This window comes from Oncorhynchus clarkii, chromosome 5 (assembly GCF_045791955.1).
Source record: "Oncorhynchus clarkii lewisi isolate Uvic-CL-2024 chromosome 5, UVic_Ocla_1.0, whole genome shotgun sequence".
Classification (NCBI taxonomy): Eukaryota; Metazoa; Chordata; class Actinopteri; order Salmoniformes; family Salmonidae; genus Oncorhynchus; species Oncorhynchus clarkii.
In genome coordinates, this window is record NC_092151.1 from 67,783,373 (window position 1) to 67,803,606 (window position 20,234).

The 20,234-nt window shown below is 42.3% G+C and overlaps 1 protein-coding gene across 1 annotated transcript in view; it reads right to left on the reverse strand.

Moving 5' to 3' along the window:
* The window catches only part of LOC139409268 (Fas (TNFRSF6) associated factor 1), a 91,330-nt gene that overhangs the window by 36,016 nt on the left and 35,080 nt on the right, over window positions 1–20,234 (reverse strand). Inside the window, exons 8-12 of the mRNA XM_071154165.1 lie at window positions 14,445–14,531; window positions 7,813–7,908; window positions 7,596–7,722; window positions 7,436–7,499; window positions 7,270–7,351 (exon numbers count right to left, since the gene is read on the reverse strand). Coding sequence (XP_071010266.1) covers window positions 7,270–7,351; window positions 7,436–7,499; window positions 7,596–7,722; window positions 7,813–7,908; window positions 14,445–14,531 — 456 coding nt within the window. The remainder of the gene's footprint in view (window positions 1–7,269; window positions 7,352–7,435; window positions 7,500–7,595; window positions 7,723–7,812; window positions 7,909–14,444; window positions 14,532–20,234) is intronic.

Sequence of the window (20,234 nt, forward strand, 5' to 3'; positions counted from 1 at the left end):
TAACTGACGTTAGCCTGCCTAGCTACAACTGAAGGAAAAGGTTTTATTTCTACAATTTACAAAAGCCATGTACAATCATCGCAAATTGAATTATGGGGAGTTTCAGGCCCTGAAGTTCAAATTGTACACTCGCAAACACCATTAAAAAAAGAGGGCTGAGGGGCTCACGTTTCAAACTTCCCTTGCTTGGCTAATCATTTGGACCGACGACAAATATGGCCGCGGGGATTCCCCCAAGGGCATAAGGCGAGGGTGGACGAGGGTGTGTCTTATGAGTTTGAAATGTAGCCATTGAAATTATCACGACTGACTGACCTACATGTCTTAAAGTAATGAACCTTCGTTTCTCTTTGCTTATTTGCTTATTTGAGCTATTCTTGCCATAATATGGACTTGGTCTTTTACCAAATAGGGCCATCTTCTGAATACCACCCCTACCTTGTCACAACAACTGATTGGCTGAAATGCATTAAGGAAATCAATTCCACAAATTAACTTTTAACAAGGCACACCTGTTAATTTAAATTACAGGTGACTACCTCATGAAGCTCGTTGAGAGAATGCCAAGAGTGTGCAAAGCTGTCAAGGCAAAGGGTGGCTACTTTGAAGAATCTCAAATATAAAATATATTTTGATTTGTTCAACACTTTTGTGGTTACTACATGATTCCATGTGTGTTATTTCATAGTTTTGATGTCTTCACTATTATTCTACAATGTAGAAAATAGTAAAAATAAAGAAAAACCATTGAATGAGCAGGTGTCTGATAAGACAAACTGAACTCTTTTGCCTGAACACAAAGTGCTGTCTGGAGAAAAATCAGGCGCAGCTCATCACCCGTTTAACAACATCCCTACCGTAAAGCACGGTGGTGGCAGCATCATGCTATGAGGATGCTTTTCAGCGGCAGAGAGGTAAGGATAGAGGGAACAATCAATGGAGCCAAATACAGGCAAATCCTTGATGAGAACCTGCTTCAGAGTGCAAACAACCTTAGACTGGGGAGACAACAGGACAATGCATACAGCCAAAGCAATGCTGGAATGCCTTCAGAACAAGGATGTGTGTGTCCCAGACAAAGCCCAGACTTAAATACCATTGAAAATCTGTGGAAAGACTTGAATATTGCTGTTCACCGGCACTCACCATCTAACTTAACAGAGCTTGAGAAAATCTGCAAGGAAGAATGGGAGAAAATCCCCAAATCCAGATGTGCAAAGCCGATTCAGAAACACTAAAGACCAAAGCTGCAATCTCGGCCTCCCGAGTGGCGCAGCGGTCTAAGGCACTGCACCACAGTGCTTCAGGCGTCACTACAGACCCAAGTTCGATCCCAGGCTGTGTCGCAGCTGGATGTGACCGGGAGACCCATGAGGTGGCACACAATTGGCCCAGCGTCATCCAGGTTAGGGGAGGGTTCGGCCGGCCAGGATGTCCTTGTTCCATCGCGCTCTAGCATCTCCTTGTGGCAGGCCGGGCGCAGCACACTGACTTCGGTCGCCTCTGACATACTGGTGCGACTGGCTTCCGGGCTAAGCGAGCACTGCGGCTTGGCAAGATCGTGTTTCAGGGGTTGCATGGCTCTCGACCTTCGCCTCTACTAGCCCGTATGGGAGTTGCAGCGATGGGACAAGACTAACTACCAATTGGATATCACAAAATTGGTGAGAAAAAAGAAAGTTTAAAAACAACTAAATGCCACCAAAAGTATTGACTCGGGTGTGAATATTTATGTAAATGCAATATTTCGGCATTTAAATTTTCAATGAATTCGCAAAATTGTCTTAAAACATGTTTTCACTTTTATTATGGGGTATTGTGTGTAGATGGGTGATAAATGTTTTAACCTCTCTGCGCACCGAACCCGTTAGCGGGATTAAATTCGACAACATTCGGTGATTGCTACATAAATAGTCATATTAAACAATCATGACAATACAAGTGTCTCATGTTTCGAAAGCCTAGAATCTTGCTAATCCAACTGCGTTGTCAGATTTAAAAAATGATTTACTGCGAAAGAATACGATGCGATTATCTGAGGACAGTGCCCCATAAAAATAAACTATTTCAACCAGCACAGGTGTAACAAAATCACAAATTGCGATCGTTTTCTGTTTGCAATCCCAATGCTCATTGTTACACAATTAATGGTATTTTGTTTGATAAGATACATTTTTATAGCCTAACACGAAACATTTTGTGAACAGCTTGTGTCGTGAATTCCGTCTCATTCGATGTAAATACACACACTAAATGTGACTTTTCCAGTCATGTTTGGTTTCATTGCAATCAACTGGTTTGTTAGTAACAACCAAACTTGATGGGTCATTGACTGAAAAAAAAAAAAAATGATTTGAAGACAACAAGTAATGACATCATTGTGCACCAATGATATAACCGCTGTTTCGTTGATTGACTGTATTTTAACCCAATGACCACTGATTGTCTTGAAATCTAGCTGGGTAGACAGCCAATGAGCTGAGGTAAACGACAATATGTAATGGTTATGTGTTGGAAGACCAACCCATGTAGTAAACTCCGGCGTAAAGAGGGTCATTCGCCATTGAAGATTCATACTGGAAGAAGCGCATGTTACGCACAGCACTTTTTTGGTAAAGCGCATCTTCAGCTGTTTATACACTGCTTTACATAGTTGAATGTGCTGACAACAAAATCACACAAATTATCAATGGAAATCAAATTTATCAACCCATGGAGGTCTGGATTTGGAGTCACACTCAAAATTAAAGTGGAAAACCACACTACAGGCTGATCCAACTGGTGTAATGTCCTTGAAACAAGTCAAAATTAGGCTCAGTAGTGTGTGTGGGCTCCACGTGCCTGTATGACCTCCCTACAACGCCTGGGCATGCTCCTGATGAGGTGGCGGATGGTCTCCTGAGGGATCTCCTCCCAGACCTGGACTAAAGCATCCGCCAACTCCTGGACAGTCTGTGGTGCAACGTGGCGTTGGTGGATGGAGCGAGACATGATGTCCCAGATGTGCTCAATTGGATTCAGGTCTGGGGAACGGGCGGGCCAGTCCATAGCATCAATGCCTTCCTCTTGCAGGAACTGCTGACACACTCCAGCCACATGAGGTCTAGCATTGTCTTGCATTAGGAGGAACCCAGGGCCAACCGCACCAGCATATGGTCTCACAAGGGGTCTGAGGATCTCATCTTGGTACCGAATGGCAGTCAGGCTAACTCTGGCGAGCACATGGAGGCTGGCTGTGCGGCCCCCCCAAAGAAATGCCACCCCACACCATGACTGACCCACCGCCAAACCGGTCATGCTGGAGGATGTTGCAGGCAGCAGAATGTTCTCCACAGCGTCTCCAGACTCTGTCACGTCTGTCACATGTGCTCAGTGTGAACCTGCTTTCATCTGTGAAGAGCACAGAGCGCCAGTGGCGAATTTGCCAATCTTGGTGTTCTCTGGCAAATGCCAAACGTCCAGCACGGTGCTGGGCTGTAAGCACAACCCCCACCTGTGGACGTCGGGCCCTCGTACCATCCTCATGGTGTCTGTTTCTGACCGTTTGAGCAGACACATGCACATTTGTGGCCTGCTGGAGGTCATTTTGCAGGGCTCTGGCAGTGCTCCTCCTGCTCCTCCTTGCACAAAGGCGGAGGTAGCGGTCCTGCTGCTGGGTTGTTGCCCTCCAACGGCCTCCTCCACGTCTCCTGATGTACTGGCCTGTCTCCTGGTAGCGCCTCTATGCTCTGGACACTACGCTGACAGACACAGCAAACCTTCTTGCCACAGCTCGCATTGATGTGCCATCCTGGATGAGCTGCACTACCTGAGCTACTTGTGTGGGTTGTAGACTCCGTCTCATGCTACCACTAGAGTGAAAACACCGCCAGCATTCAAAAGTGACCAAAACATCAGCCAGGAAGCATAGGAACTGAGAAGTGGTCTGTGGTCACCACCTGCAGAACCACTCCTTTATTGGGGGTGTCTTGCTAATTGCCTATACTTTCCACCTGTTGTCTATTCCATTTGCACAACAGCATGTGAAATGTATTGTCAGTGTTGCTTCCTAAGTGGGCAGTTTGATTTCACAGAAGTATGATTGACTTGGAGTTACATTGTGTTGTTTAAGTGTTCCCTTTATTTTTTTGAGCAGTGTATATCAATCAGTATGGCGACTAAGGGAACACTTAAACAACACAAAAGCTAAATCTAAGTCTAGATATACAGATGTACACACAATTTTAGAAGAAATTGATTGGGAAAGTGAGACAGAGATTGTTGGAGGATGATTCAGTTAGCTGGCATAGCTTTGATTCCCAAATGGAGGAATACTTTTTGAACGGAGAGGACATCGTTTGACTGGTAAGTTCTTCTCATGCTAATGCCGTTGTTTGAAATTAATAATACACAATATTTGTGATTATTTACAATTTCAGTAGCAATATATAAAAATGTAATGAAATGTGTAAAGTACACGTTGGCTATACATTGTGGGTGGGGGTGTTTGTATGTATGTGTATGACCCATAGCCTAGGTTTGTGTGTGTGTATATATATATATACATAGTGGATTAGAGGGAGCATGGCTGAGATGCGCGTCTACCGCTCCACCCCACCCCCACGTGAAATAGCCTATTTGAGGCTGTTGAGGGGAGGACAGGCCCACAACAATGGCCAAAGTGAAATGGAGACAGTAGATCTAGCTGGTCTGTCATAATATAATAGAGACAGTAGATCTAGCTGAAATGTCATAATATAAAACAGACAGTAGATCTAGCAGGTCTATAATAATATATTCAACCTTATGTTCCCTGTACTCTATACAGTGGGGCAAAAAAGTATTTAGTCAGCCACCAATTGTGCAAGTTCTCCCACTTAAAAAGATGAGGCCTGTAATTTTCATCATAGGAACACTTCAACTATGACAGACAAAATTAGAAAAAAAAATCTAGAAAATCACATTGTAGGATTTTTTATGAATTTATTTGCAAATTATGGTGGAAAATAAGTATTTGGTCAATAACAAAAGTTTATCTTAATACTTTGTTATATACCCTTTGTTGGCAATGACAGAGGTCAAATGTTTGTCTTCAAAAGGTTTTCACACAGTTGCTGGTATTTTGGCCCATTCCTCCATGCAGATCTCCTCTAGAGCAGTGATGTTTTGGGGCTGTTGCTGGGCAACACGGACTTTCAACTCCCTCCAAAGATTTTCTATGGGGTTGAGATCTGGAGACTGGCTAGGCCACTCCAGGACCTTGAAATGCTTCTTACGAAGCCACTCCGTTGCCCGGGCAGTGTGTTTGGGATCATTGTCATGCTGAAAGATCCAGCCACGTTTCATCTTCAATGTCCTTGCTGATAGGAGGTTTTCACTCAAAATCTCACGATACATGGCCCCATTCATTCTTTCCTTTACACGGATCAGTCGTCCTGGTCCCTTTGCAGAAAAACAGCCCCAAAGCATGATGTTTCCACCCCCATGCTTCACAGTAGGTATGGTGTTCTTTGGATGCAACTCAGCATTCTTTGTCCTTCAAACACGACGAGTTGAGTTTATCAAAAAGTTATATTTTGGTTTCATCTGACATTCTCCCAATCTTCTTCTGGATCATCCAAATGCTCTCTAGCAAACTTCAGACGGGCCTGGACATGTACTGGCTTAAGCAGGGGGACACGTCTGGCACTGCAGGATTTGAGTCCCTGGCGGCGTAGTGTGTTACTGATGGTAGGCTTTGTTACTTTGGTCCCAGCTCTCTGCAGGTCATTCACTAGGTCCCCCACTAGCTCCCCCCGTTCTGGGATTTTTGCTCACCGTTCTTGTGATCATTTTGACCCCACTGGGTGAGATCTTGCGTGGAGCCCCAGATCGAGGGAGATTATCAGTGGTCTTGTATGTCTTCCATTTCCTAATAATTGCTCCCACAGTTGATTTCTTCAAACTAAGCTGCTTGCTTACCTATTGCAGATTCAGTCTTCCCAGCCTGGTGCAGGTCTACAATTTTGTTTCTGGTGTCCTTTGACAGCTCTTTGGTCTTGGCCATAGTGGAGTTTGGAGTGTGACTGTTTGAGGTTGTGGACAGGTGTCTTTTATACTGATAACAAGTTCAAACAGGTGCCATTAATACAGGTAACGAGTGGAGGACAGAGGAGCCTCTTAAATAAGAAGTTACAGGTCTGTGAGAGCCAGAAATCTTGCTTGTTTGTTATTGACCAAATACTTATTTTCCACCATAATTTGCTAATAAATTCATTTAAAAATCCTACAATGTGATTCTCTGTATTTTATTTTCTCATTTTGTCAGTCATAGTTAAAGTGTACCTATGATGAAAATTACAGGCCTCTCTCATCTTTTTAAGTGGGAGAACTTGCACAATTGGTGGCTGACTAAATACTTTTTTGCCCCACTGTATATCTGTTTATTATACCTGTTGATACAGGGCTCATATGTGAAACTATTCTAAATGAACATTTTCTTTCACAGTGACACTGACTCCGAATGGGTGCCCCCAGTGCCAAGGTGTCCATCCCCCCACTGAATCTGGTTCATCCAGCTCCTGCCACAAGTGGTGTTCATCTGCCCACATTTATTTCTGCAGGCATGGATCTGCCTCAGGGCCAAAAGGGCACAGCATGGAGGCGTCGCTGTGTTCTTTGCTAAATGAAGTCCCCCATCACCTGCACCACATGCTTGGTGACCCTCTGCTTTACAGCAGAAAGAGACTACTTTGGCACCTGGTATCAGCAGCACAATATTGTGTAGAGGACTGAGGGTCTTCCAAAGACACTCATTTTGGATGTTATCATTCTGAAACTTTGCACAAGTACTGTTGCCCTCTTATGTTTTTCACTGAAATGATCCCCATCATCCTATCTGAATGTTTGTTTTGTCTTGTTCATTTTAAATATGATACAACAATAAAAATGAAAAAACTTATGTTTTTTTCATTGTATTATCTAAACCAGATCTATTGTGTTATATTATCCTACATTCAATTCACATTTACACAAACTTCAGAGTGTTTTCTTTCAAATGAAACCAAGAATATGCATATCCTTGGTTCTGTGCCTGAGCTACAGGCAGTTAGATTTGGGTACGTCTTCAGGCGGAAATTGAAAAAAGTAGGGGGGGGGTCGCTGTAAGCGGTTAATACATTTTTAATTCAGGCTGTAACAACAAAATGTGGATTAAGTCAAGGGGTATGAACACTTTCTGAAGGCACTAGTATCATGTCCTGTTAACCTGTAAATTATACTACTGAGACCAGCTCCTCTACTGTTACTTACATCTCTGGCTTTGCCATAGAAGGCCTCTTGAGATGCTGCCTCCAAAGTACCAATGAAGAACACTGGATGACATTCTCCGTACCTGCAACACACACATAGGAGATTGAGAACATCTTCCACATCGTTTGAGAAGCACAGGCCCCTTAAAACAATACTAAATACGTACCTTGTTGAAAATTCAGCAGTAAAGTGCAGTAAGGCATCACTTTCATTCTCACTATTCTCTGGCACTGCAGAGAAAAAAAACACATTAGCTTGATAACAATTAAATACCAAATCAACCTTTTTGAATCGAGTGGTAGCATCATGCTAAGTGAGGTACGTACTCAAGGCGGCTTTCCGACAGCCTGTAGAAGACCCCATACCGAACATCTCTGATTCGTCCACTCCAAATTCAGACGCATCCTCAAAGTCATCCCCCTCGCTGTCGCTTACCATGTGGACATCTGCGCACTGTTCAAACATATTCACTTCAGTATTGTTGACCTATCAAACACAATGAAAAATGTAAAACAAAGCCAAATGTACTGTGTGTTGCTCTACCTCTTCTGTGGGCTCCTGGTTGTTGGCTGGTGAGGACCTTCGACACACACTGAGGTGATGGCAGGGGTAGCTGATTCCAGAGGCAGCTAGTGTCATCTGAGGACAGAAACATATATATTTTTTTACAATAAAATCTGAACAATGCATTAACATTCTATAAGGAGGCGTAAAAGGCAGAAAGAAGTTCCACATTCACAGATAAACCATTCTGACTTTGTTAGGATTAGAACAAAACATTTATCCAGACTATTATGAGGAAGCCCAGAATAAAATGTACAGGCATGGTTTATGGACAATCTAATTACAGACAGGAAATGTCACCAACCGCAGCACTGGAGGGACTCATTAAAGACGGTCTATATGGCTGAACCCAATGGGATAGGGTAAAGATAGAGGCAGGTGCCATGGAAAGTGATGGGGCCCCAGCACCCATCTTTCTAACTATGCTACTCACTAACCTGCTCTCCCTGAGAGAGTAAGGGATTATCAGTGTTAAATCGATAATGCAATGTCTTAAAAGGCTTTCATTTCAAGTATGGGGCAGATGATCTGAACCTGACCACAACATCCTACATGGCCCACTGAAGCCAAGCGGCAAATTAATAAAAGCATTGTCAAAACCTAGCAGAAATAATCTCTACTTAAGAGTATTTTAGTCTGTTCATAATCAACGTTAGCAAGCCAACTCATTCACTACAGTTCAAATAAAGTAAAAATGTATTTACCTACTGGTTCATCGTTTGAGAAAACAACCTTATGTTTATTGCAAACAAGTGCTATAGTGGCATTAACTGGAGGTTTAACCCTAATGCCGTGATTGACACGGACAAACAAAAGGGAAAGTCCCTGGCCGTCAACAGCAGGGGGTGGCCATCTTTGCTAGTTAGGTCCTCTAGCCAACAAAACCAGTTGGTAATTGTTGAATCAGGACCCGATTACATGTAACGGCAATTGAGTTTCAAAAGCAGAGTGACTGCTGGAGTTTTCCACGTCTCTTTTAAAGTAATTCAGCCAGAGAAGAGTAACCACTAGTCCTCGTTGGGCACATGATTTGCTGGATGATAAAAACAGAACATATCCAAATATAGAGAGAGCCATCATTCTCATTTGAATCCACTGTTAAATGACTATTGGCGCAAGAAATAAGGTTGTATCTTGTAAGTCAAATTCCCACTTGCTCAACAGGAAAAACAGCAGAAAAACAGTATTCCCTGGACAAATAAAGCATGAGCAATATCCTGCTGTGGCCCATAGCTATTTCCCTGCTGTGCAGCACAGTGCCAGGGGAAGATGCAGGAAAGCCGTGCAGCAGAGTCCGTAAAGTCATGTGACCATCTTCTTGTCATGGTCTTCCCATTTGGCCTCGTTAGTTCCGCTGCCCACACACAAGACAGATTGTGTTTGTCTTTCACAACTAACTTAAAGCAAATGTACTTTAAAATAAAACGTATTAATAAAGAGGCAGGACTAGGCTGCCATGGCTGGGACAGCTGAGTGCAAGTGTTAATTAAAAGCATTAACACTTACACTGAATAACACTGGAACACCTAGGAAGAACACTTAGCAGAATTGCCAGACATTGTTCATGTAACAAAAATACTCCCACACTAATTCTTTAGCAGGTTAAGTATTATTGTATAACAGTACAATTCCTATTTTCTCATTAGCCAAGTTGATCTTATTAAATCAAATGGAATTGGATGGAAATATCCTTGACCGTAAATTGACTCTGGTTGCCACACTTTGTTGGTTTGAAAGAACATTTCTAAACAATGCTCCATAGAAATCCAAGTGCTGTTAAAAAATTATCGACACAGTGGTTTGAGAGGCTGACCCCTTGAGCAGGACAGAGACGAGGGCTTTGAGATGTGAAGGAATGTCTTGCTCTTTTCTCTTGCCTCTCCAATCAAGTGGCAATCCAACGTGAGAATCTTAATGGCGGCTAAGTGGACTCCCTCGACAATAAAAGGTTTCCTCCAAGGCCCTAATATGTGTATAAATAAAGTTTATCACTTCTCTTGTCAATGGGGGACATTGAGGGGAGGGACGACATGTGCTGAAAATCAGAAAAATAAAGTTGAACGGTCATCCAAGCCAAGCTTTGACCCCGTGCCTTCCACTGATGCTGCGGGATAAGTGCAGCTTCCCAGCTCTGTGGCGGAACGCTGCGGGGCACAGGGGAGAGGTTAACCCCCCCCACTGACCTTCTCCTCCATCCCAACACAAAGAACAAGCTCCTCTTTTTTGGATTCTTTTAATTAACACTTGCACTGAAGCTTCTAAGCATTGGGGAGCGATGCCAGGAAAGAATTCTCTCTCTGCCCCCCTTGCCGCATCTCTTTCCCGCTCTCCCTCATTCTCTTTCTGTTTCTTTTTTGTCTGGGCAGTGTTTGGATTAGGTCTCTGGCTGTGAGTGTGAGATAATTATCACTGACAGCTGCACTGACAGTACCCAGAGCCCCAATACCACCTTGTTCAACAACTCTTTGATAAAGGGGGACAACAGAGCCTGAGAAAATAAAGACAGAAGAAAAGAAGCCCCACCCTAAACACCTGTTGGTCTCTTATAGGTTCCTCCTTGCCGGTTTACAGTATGTCATTCCTGATTAAGATCAGGGGTCCTGCACCAAGTGTTTGAGGTTCACACACCAGCTTCTCCACAGAAAGTCATAGTGTTGAAGGAAAATGCTGCTGAAATCAACAGCGGGGCATTTCACTACTATGCTCACAGAGCAGGGGATCCAAGAAGTGACCAAACAAATGAGGAACATTCTGGAGATGGGGAGGGGACTTATGCATTAAAGCCCTCAAAGTAGCAAATGCATTTGGTCAGAGGGAGATGGATAGAGGCTGAGCCTACACAGTCTCTCTTCCATGCAGCGCATGTCCTCCTCACTGAGTCTGGCCCCACTGAATGTTACCTGAAGACAGCAATCACACAGGGGGCTCTTTCTTGGCTTATCATTGAGCCCTGTCGCTACGGCAACCAGCAGGCCCCAATAAGCCTGCACGAGGCTGTCAACCAGAGAATCCATTAAAAGCCAGGAGGAGAGGAGCCGGGCTCAGAGCCCTCAGAGTGACTGCATTAATACATTAGCAAACACCGTGAAACACTGGATAAATGTCAGCAATTATGGCAGAAGAGAAAAAAGCAGAGTCTAATAAGGATGTCTCACTGTCTGTCAATCACTCCCACAGGTGCAGGACCGCTCTGTCAATCAGAATGGCCAGAATACTTGCCGCTTGGCTCGGCTTGTTTCCTCAAAGGAGTAGACGAAAGTGGTGGTAATAAGGAAGTCTCACAACAGATCAATCATCTTTCACACCAAGGGAGTCAGACAATGGCCCATTACCTCAAGCAACAACTGTTTCTCCACAATGTGCCTTTTGTTTTTTCAACTCAGCTAACCCCAAAAACTTTTGACTGCACTGCCCCTCTTTAATGATATTTCCACAGAGAGGTCAGAAAAAAAAACTCAAATTGTGAAATTATGATAATGCCCTTTTTGTGTAAGAGTCATTTGAATTGTTATTTTATGTATTATTATTATTATTATTATTATTATTTTTTTTAAATACAGGAATTTCAGTCTGTTCAGCTGAGATGTTTTTGGCCCAGATCATCAAAATCTGATTTAGACCAATGGTCAGTCATCTTTTATTTCCATGTGTACCCTCCAACTTTCAAGGGGTAAGCTCTAGAGCAGGGGTCTCCAATATCAGGTGTGGAAGATTAGGGTTGGAGTGAAAACCTACAGGACAGTAGCTCTCCAGGAACAGGGTTGGCGAGCCCTGCTCTAGATTCTAGACAATCCTATCCGCCATTCAGGGTTGTTAATGTAAACACATGACGACACTGGAGGGGCTCCCGAGTGGCACAACGGTCTAAGGCACTGCATCTCAGTGCTAAAAGTGTCACAACAGACCCTGGTTCGATTCTAGGCTGTATCACAACCAGCCGTGAGTGGGAGTCTCATAGGGCGGAGGCGTCACACAATTGGCCCAGAGTCGTCCGGGTTTGGACGGGGTAGGCCGTCATTGTAAATAAGAAATTGTTAACTGACTTGCCCAGTTTAACCTTTATTTAACATTTCAAATGGCAAAAGGAGGCGCAGGGAAATACATTACAAAAAGTTATTATTTTCAATACACATGACAGTGATTTAAAAACAATAATTTCAAGACTGCATGGGGACTTTAAAGCGTCAGCTTCATCATAATCTAAGGCACCATGGATATAGGCTAACACTGCCAAATGAGCATTACCCTCTTGTTTCTGTGGCCAGGTTGCTTGCAGTTCCCTTCATCACCTTTTATATTTCACATCCTTTTCATTTTTAGTATCAAATTACCTCACTGAATCATATTGCCAACCAAAACAAGACGTGTTTCTTCCTGCTCCGATTTAAATTTGATGTAGGCTAACACTTTGTAGATCAATACACAAAGGCACGGAATCAGGGAGGTGAAGTACCAAAACCAATCACTTGTTTCTCCACAGGTAAGCTCCTACCACATTTGACTTCTTGTACAAAAAAACTAAACAACCTAACAATCTTTGAAGATGACGATTTCTGAGTGTAAAGCACAGTTATAAAATAAGCAGTAGGTAAATAAGTTAATCAATTAGCTCATGTTTAATTAGATAAATCTAAGCCTTGGATGTGAAAACTGTATTTTCAACCTCTGCAAGGCTTTAAATAAAAATGAGTCTGGGTAATTGGTTATCAAAAGGCAGTGGGTGTTGGAGTGGCTGGCAGAAGTGGTGCCCAGCTGAGCTTGTGAACTGATCTTTAACTCCAGAGATGCTCCAGCAGTGTACAAAACTGTGCACCACAAATATAAAAGGCCTGTTATCTAACAGTATGCATGTTTGTGTTGTTTATCTGTCAATCATTTCTAACGTGGCTTAAATTGGGTATTTAATTATAAAACAGCCTGGTGACAATAAAACCTCGTAAGTTTGAACAATATTGATCCCTAAATTGAACAACAAATGATTACACTGTAAAAAATAATTCTGACTTTCCCCCCACTAAATATTAAGTGAGTGCATTGAGTGAAAAAAGGCTGAAAAATAATGAGAAAGTAGTCACCGATTCTGACTCCTTGAAAATTTAATTTTAAACCCTAGCTGCCATGTTTATTGGTACAAATCCCCAGAGATGAGGCAAGGTTAATGATATATGCAATGGAAGAGTCAGGCTGGCATGCAAGGGCTTTCTCTGTAATGCTCAGAGACATTTCAATAAGGGTTTGGGCTGGAGAGGCCTAATATTGCAGTCAATGCTTTTAATATCTCCTCCCAAGAAACATGGGAGCAGTGAGCCGCCTTAGCCAGGCTATGGCCAGGCACATTGCTATGACCTAAAGCCACTTTCTATTCATCCCCAAGCCACCTTAGAGCTTTGGTCGAGCCAAGACTCATTGACAAGCAGCCCACCTCATATTCCGGAATATTGTGGGTTCCAAAGGGCCGTGGGTGAGAAGTGATAATGTACACTTTACTGTGGTTGATATCTTGGCTAGATTGGCTGTCTAAGGAAAGAGATGGATAACAATTAAATAGATCCATATCAGTGCTGTATAGGGTTTGTGGTTTGAGAGGCTGCCTTTGGCCACAGCGCTTTACATTAAGGCACACAAAAAGCAAACAATTTAGAACAAGAAAGAAATATAACCTTTTGTCTCAGCTTTCAGGAAAATAAACGGTTGCAATGTACGTATTTGCTTTGACAAGAGAGCAACCAAACGAGACATAAAAGCTCCACTTAAACAAAACAACAAAAGATGCAGGGATTGTTAATTCAATTTGCCAAAGTGAATATTTGAATGTAGATGGGAAAAGAGAGGGTTGCCATAAGAACCACACAACATTTAGAGAACAGGTTCTCACCAGGTGACCACACCCTGTACTACATCTAAAATAGAAATGTCATTGTAGATTTTAATCATGATCAGAGCAAGAAAACCCAGTTCAGGGTAGTAAAGAGGATGCCACAAAATAATGGAATATGAGGTAATACTTTAAAACAACAGCAAATATAAAAGTTGAAGAGCCAACAGAATGTGTATGGAACAACCCAGTTGCACAATCATCCATAAAATTAGCATGGGAACATACAAGCTGTCAAAGAAGGGGGGGGGGGGGGGTTCCTCAGGGCTCCGTGTGATGACCGCGTCTGATCACTTTGACTAAATTTAGCTGAATGGCTGAACGGTGACCCCAGGCGGGAGAGGTCAGTGACACTCAATGACGTGAGCTTTAATGTCCACAGATAGAAGGACCCTGCAAACCCCTGCAGACTGTCCTGACATTTTAATTAGTTTCTACCTCTTACTTTTAGACTGGACAGATGGTTTCAGCACTGAAAACATTTAACAGTTTCTCTCAAACCGAGATTCACTACATGTAAAATAGGCTTTTATCAAGCCTTCATGGAATAAACTTTAACCCGGGTCTTTAACCTTCTTAAATCAAAATATATTCAGTAAATGAAAACATGGGTAACATATTTTCCTAATTTATGTAAGACTGCTGGTGAACAGCAGCTATAAGGTCCAAAGACAACATGGAAATGGAGTGGTGTTCCCAAGTCCAAGCCTGAGAGATATGTGTTCTTGATCCTTACCGAATCGTCAGATGCTGCAGCAGGCCAGCCCTCCCATTGTTGGTGTCGCACTGAGATGTTTGTCAGGTCTGAAACATTCCTTTTCACCTGGAAAGAAAGACAATGGCAAATAATTATTAAATCTATCATTTCAGACTAAAACATGAATACTTTTAATGGAAATCCTGAAGAAAATAACTGCAAATATCAGTAAGTAGCCTATACTAGCCGAACTATAACAGTAAACACATCATGAGAGACAACATCATTGGTGTGTCGGCATAGCTTTGATCGTCTCCCGTGGAGGTGTGGAAAGGAACAACAAAGATGGAGGGAGGGCACAGGGCATTGGACAGAGAGAAAAAGCTGTGTCATCTGCATTCCACAGATGCCTTGCTTAATGCACAGAAACACTCAAATGAACAGTATTTCTCTTCTCCCATTCTTGACCGGTGTATCTGCACTTAATATTCCGTGCTTTTAAACCGTTAGCAGCGTCCCACGAGCACCAAGCTCCCGCCATCCCTGCCCTGATGGTTTAAAGCACAATGCCAGCCTGATGTGCGCAAGGCGAGGGTGATCAAAGCTAGTGTCGCCTGAGTGCTGGATTCTAGCGCATTACCCCTGCAGAATGCACTACCCTGCAGGGGTAGATACTGATGCTGAGCAAACTGGCCATTGTGGTGGAAAGCTCCCTCCACACACAGCCAAATCCTCCAACACTCAGAGGGAGAGATGTATCCTTGCCGAGACGGCGGTCTCGTGCCCACAGATGGAGTGCTTTTTTATGTTGAATAAAAGTCTACAATTCTGCAGACGAGTGTCTGTGTTGAGGTCTGTGTCACTTGGTAAGAAGCAGACTGGCCTGAAAATGCCTTGGTAAAAGTTTAGACAATGCGTGGCTGACATGGGATCACGATATTCAAACCTCATTCTCTCGCCAGTCCCAAACACACACATGCACAGTGCCTTTCTTTATGAAGTGGAGTGGGGTCAGGCCGGGTGGCCAGTGTTATTACAGAGTGTAATATCTGTGTTTGACCAGAGGGCTACAGGGATTTCTCCTCCTAGCGCTGACCGACAGGCAGGCATAAACACTAGCGCCCAGCTGTAATTAAGCGTCTCCAGTCAAAGGTTAAGGCAGCCTTAGAGAAACAACAAACTAATGCCCATAAAGGAGGTCCTGGTGGCTGCAAGTTGGAAACAGCACCATAACCAAACCTATTCTATCAGATGAGGGATACGTTTATTAGTTCAGATTTTACAAGACGCATTACAATCTCCTGCTTTAATGAAGGTTTTCCCTACCACAACGTATCCACATACTCTAACACGTGCATAGCAGACAGAACAGGAAGGCGAGCCTCAAAACCAACAAGAAAGTTGACAGAACTGTGAGAACAGTTTCTAAAAGTAAGATGCACAACATGACCAAAGGTACGTGGTTACCTGCTCGTTGAACATCCTAAAGGTGTTCGATGGGTTGAAGTCCTGGCTGTGCAGGCCAGTCAAGTTCTTACACACTGATTTTGAAAATTGGAACCCCGACCTCACTAATGCTCGTGGCTGAATGGAAGCAAATCCCTGCAGCAATGTTCCAACATCTAGTGGAAAGTCTTCACAGAAGAGTGGAGGCTGTTATAGCAGCAAAGGGGGTACCAACTCCATATTTATGCCCATGATATTTAAATGAGATGTTAGATGAGCAGGTGTCCACATACTTTTGGCATGTAGTGTATACACGTCAGTCGATAAAAAAAGTGCCATAAAATGTATTTATTGAAACCGTAATATCAACTGGTTAAATAAGATAGTGCAACGCAATCTTCAAAAAGGCAGTAACCTCAGCAGTGGTGCTTGCTTGTAGAAGCCTATGGATGTGCAATGGCATAACAAAATAAGGTTACATTTAGCAGACAAGACACCCATATTTCCTGAGCCCTCACAGTCAAGACAATTATTTCATAGAAAAAAAAATTAAAAAATAAAATCACAAAAAGAACAGAATATTTTTCCAAATGAAAAAAGAAAAGTTGTGATGCACATTTCACATCTGGACCAGTTAAACTCTAAAAGAATGATTATTTGAAACGGGGTGATATACAGATGTTCAATTTACAAAATTCTGCCTGTTCTTTGACATTTTCTTTGGCCTATGCTTAATAAATCCAGTCCATTTAGAATGTGTTAAAACTGTCATTTGTCAAGGAATGTAGCTTGTGTACCATTAGTTATGTGTTTTGAAAGGCATTTATTTCTGTAGGCCTAACTGGAGCTCGTGGGCGCACTCCGCACACGTGTGTGTGTGTGTGTGTGTGTGTGTGTGTGTGTGTGTGTAGGGAGCAGTTGGAAGGCAATTGAGTGAATGAAACACAGGGGGAAAAGTAATTTAAGGAGAAGAACTGTGTGATGCTTGGCTTGGTTTATTTTTTTTGTGACCCACAAATGCACATGTACAAATGGAACACTAGAGTCAAAGAAAATTAACTAGGTCTTCAAGACAACATTTCACTTGCCTGTTCGGGCACCCACAACGCACATCCACCAAAAATGTTAACAGTATTTCTGGTTAAAGATGGAAATTTGACGTCCGTTAAAGTACTCATGCCCATCCCTAATTTGGAAAGAACTGAATGAGGAATTAGGCTAATTATGTTTGCTTATAACAACCATCTTGACCAATTCTCTCTGAATCTGCCCTAAAATCAATATCAACATAAGACCAGGATTCCTTTTTTATCAATATCTGGCTAAATAGAACCAGCATTAACTATTCATGATGATTTTATGCAATCTCTATGTACTACAGCCTTTTTCTAGGCATTCCAATTACAAATCTCATTAAAATGCCAAATCGCCCAGCTCAGCTTTCACCAAAGAAACCTACCATTACCACTGCTGACGAAAGCGATATTACAATTCACTTTTCAAAAAAGCCCATCACATTACTAGTAAGGCCAGTTAGACACATACTCTGATAACAGTGCTGTCTAATGCTGCCCCCTGTCTGCCAGAGAACTGTATTTACTTTGAGAGCAGATACATTACATTAATTAACCAGATACATTAACCAGATACATTACATTAAAATCACACACAACTTGTACCATTTCTTAACATGTAGCCCAATCCCCTTTATGTAGAATATTTAGAATTGTACATGTTAAGAAACGGTACAAGTTCTCAGATTATTATATTATAAATAAATATCTGGGCATTGATGAATGGATTGATGAAAAGTTATTTAAAAAAGCATATGGATAAATGAGTTGAGTTGAATAAAAAATGGGCTTCTTTAGAAATAGACTATGCCTCTGCATGAACAGGAGAAAACAGATAATTAAGTCAACTTTCCTGCCAGTGCTAGGCTACAGTGACACCATTTATATGAATGCAGCTGCCACTACACTGAAACCACTAGATGCAGTTTACCACAGCACATTTCCCTTTATTACAGGGGACAGGTTGAGTACACATCATTGCATCCTATATCAGAAAGCAGGCTGGCCCTCTCTTAAGTCTCGTAGATTGATACACTGCTCTCTTCGTTTATAAAGCCCTCTTAAAAACTTCTGCAGTACCTTAGTTCATTGTTAAATTCCAGATACACGAGTCAACAAACCAGATCACATGGATAGCCAACTATAAATATACTGAACAAAAATATAAACCCCAACGTGACAATTTCAAAGATTTTACTGAGTTACAGTTCATATAAGGCAATCAGTCAGTTGAAATAAATTCATTAGGCCCTAATCATGACTGGGAATACAGATATACAGCCGTTGGTCACAGATACCTTAAAACAAAAAGGGCGTGGATCAGAAAACGAGTCAGTATCTAGTAACCTTTTGCCTCATGCTGCACAACACATTTCCTCCGCATAGAGTTGATCAGGCTGTTGATTGTGACCTGTGGAATGTTGTCACATTCCTCTTCAATGGCTATGCGAAGTGGCTGGATATTGGTTGGAACTGGAACACGCTGTCGTACACATCAATCCAGAGCATCACAAACATGCTCAATGGGTGACATGTCTGGTGAGTATGCAGGCCATGGAAGAACTGGGGCATTTTCAGCTTCCAGGAATTGTGTACAGATCCTTCCAACATGGGACCATGCATTATCATGCTGAAACATGGGGTGATGGCGGCGGGTGAATGGCACAACAAGGGGCCTCAAGATCTCGTCACGGTACCACTGTGCATTCAAATTGCCATAGATGAAATTCAATTGTGTTTGTTGTCCGTAGCTTATGCCTGCCCACACCATAACCCCAGCATGGGGCACTGTTCACAATGTTGACATGAGCAAACCGCTCGCACACACAACGCCATACATGTGGTCTGTGTTCGTGAAGCCGGTTGGACTTAATGACAAATTCTCTAAAACGATGTTTGAGGCAGCTTATTGAAGAGAAATTAACATTAAATTCTCTGGAAACATCTCTAGTGGACATTCCTGCATTCAGCATGCCAATTGTGCACTCCATCAAAACTTAGTAGGCCTAGGGTAAACTACGTGTACTTTGGTTACACAAAACAAAAAAAGGACAATGTTGTCATAACCTAGAGCATTACATACAGACAAAAATGTTTTGCTTGATCGTTAGCCAGATTTTGAGATTCTTTTTAAATTGGTCGGCATGGCTTGGAGTTGCTGTGGTAGTCTGTTGCGTGAAACAGTACACATATGAAAAGGTCTTCTTACCAGATACAACAATTAAAACAAAAAACAATTTTAAAAAGGCAATAGTCTTTGGCTTTAGTGTTGTATTGGTGGACATATCTAATGAGTAAAATAATTTTGAAAAGGTACCTTGGTCTGGTCCAAAATTACATGGGCCAGACCAAGTTGAATTAATATCGCACTTCTGTACAGATAGCCAGCCTAGCTGATTAAAATGCTTGACCTTCAGATGAGTACGAGGGGACAGTTGAAGTACAACTCACCAGCTTATTTTTGTAGCTGCTCTGTAGCTTATTCTTTAAAAAGGTATGTGTACGCATAATCAAAGTGTCACTGAACTAGCGCACCTGCCAGAGTCTTTAGTCTGTCACCATCAAGATATTTTGAGGTCTGAGCTAGGAATTAAATGCCTTGCTTTATCTTTGTTAAAACCTTTAGGGGCATAGTTTCACCATAGTACTTTCCTAATTCACACCTAATGTCACTGACTGAAGTTTTTGGTGTAACCACCGAGTAAGCCCACTTTGGCACTAAAATCAGGGGATCATGCAAGCTTTACTCTGGAACCAAATAAGATGGATTCTGTTTTTCCAAGATGCAGAGAAAGCTTGTTATCTGAAAGCCATTTACTGATATTGGATAACTCTGCACTAAGGAGCTCTTTGACCAAGGCTTTGTTCTTATGGGACACCAGTAGAGTAGTTACCCATAAAAAAAAAAATGAATTATGAGAGCAGGCTGATTTTATCGTTAAATGTACAGTAGGAAGAAAAGTGGACCAAGGATGCTCCTCTGCGGGACTCCACAGCTTATCCCTTTCACACTAGAATGTTTTCCTTTAACATCCACCATTTGGTCCTGCGGTTAAGACCAAGGGCTTTTATCTTGTAGTGAATGATACTATGGTCAACCCTGTCAAACGCCTTGTGCAAATCCACATTCCACAGAAATTCTAGAGGTCCCGCTGATCTCTATGGAATTAGGTAAATCTGCATTTGGTTATTTTTTTGCACCCGTGGATAGAATGATCTGGGTAGTAGTTAATGGAGGACCTCCTTGTTGAGGAATGGGATTGCTTTTAAATTGCTTGCAAATATTGGATGTTAATATTACATTGTATTT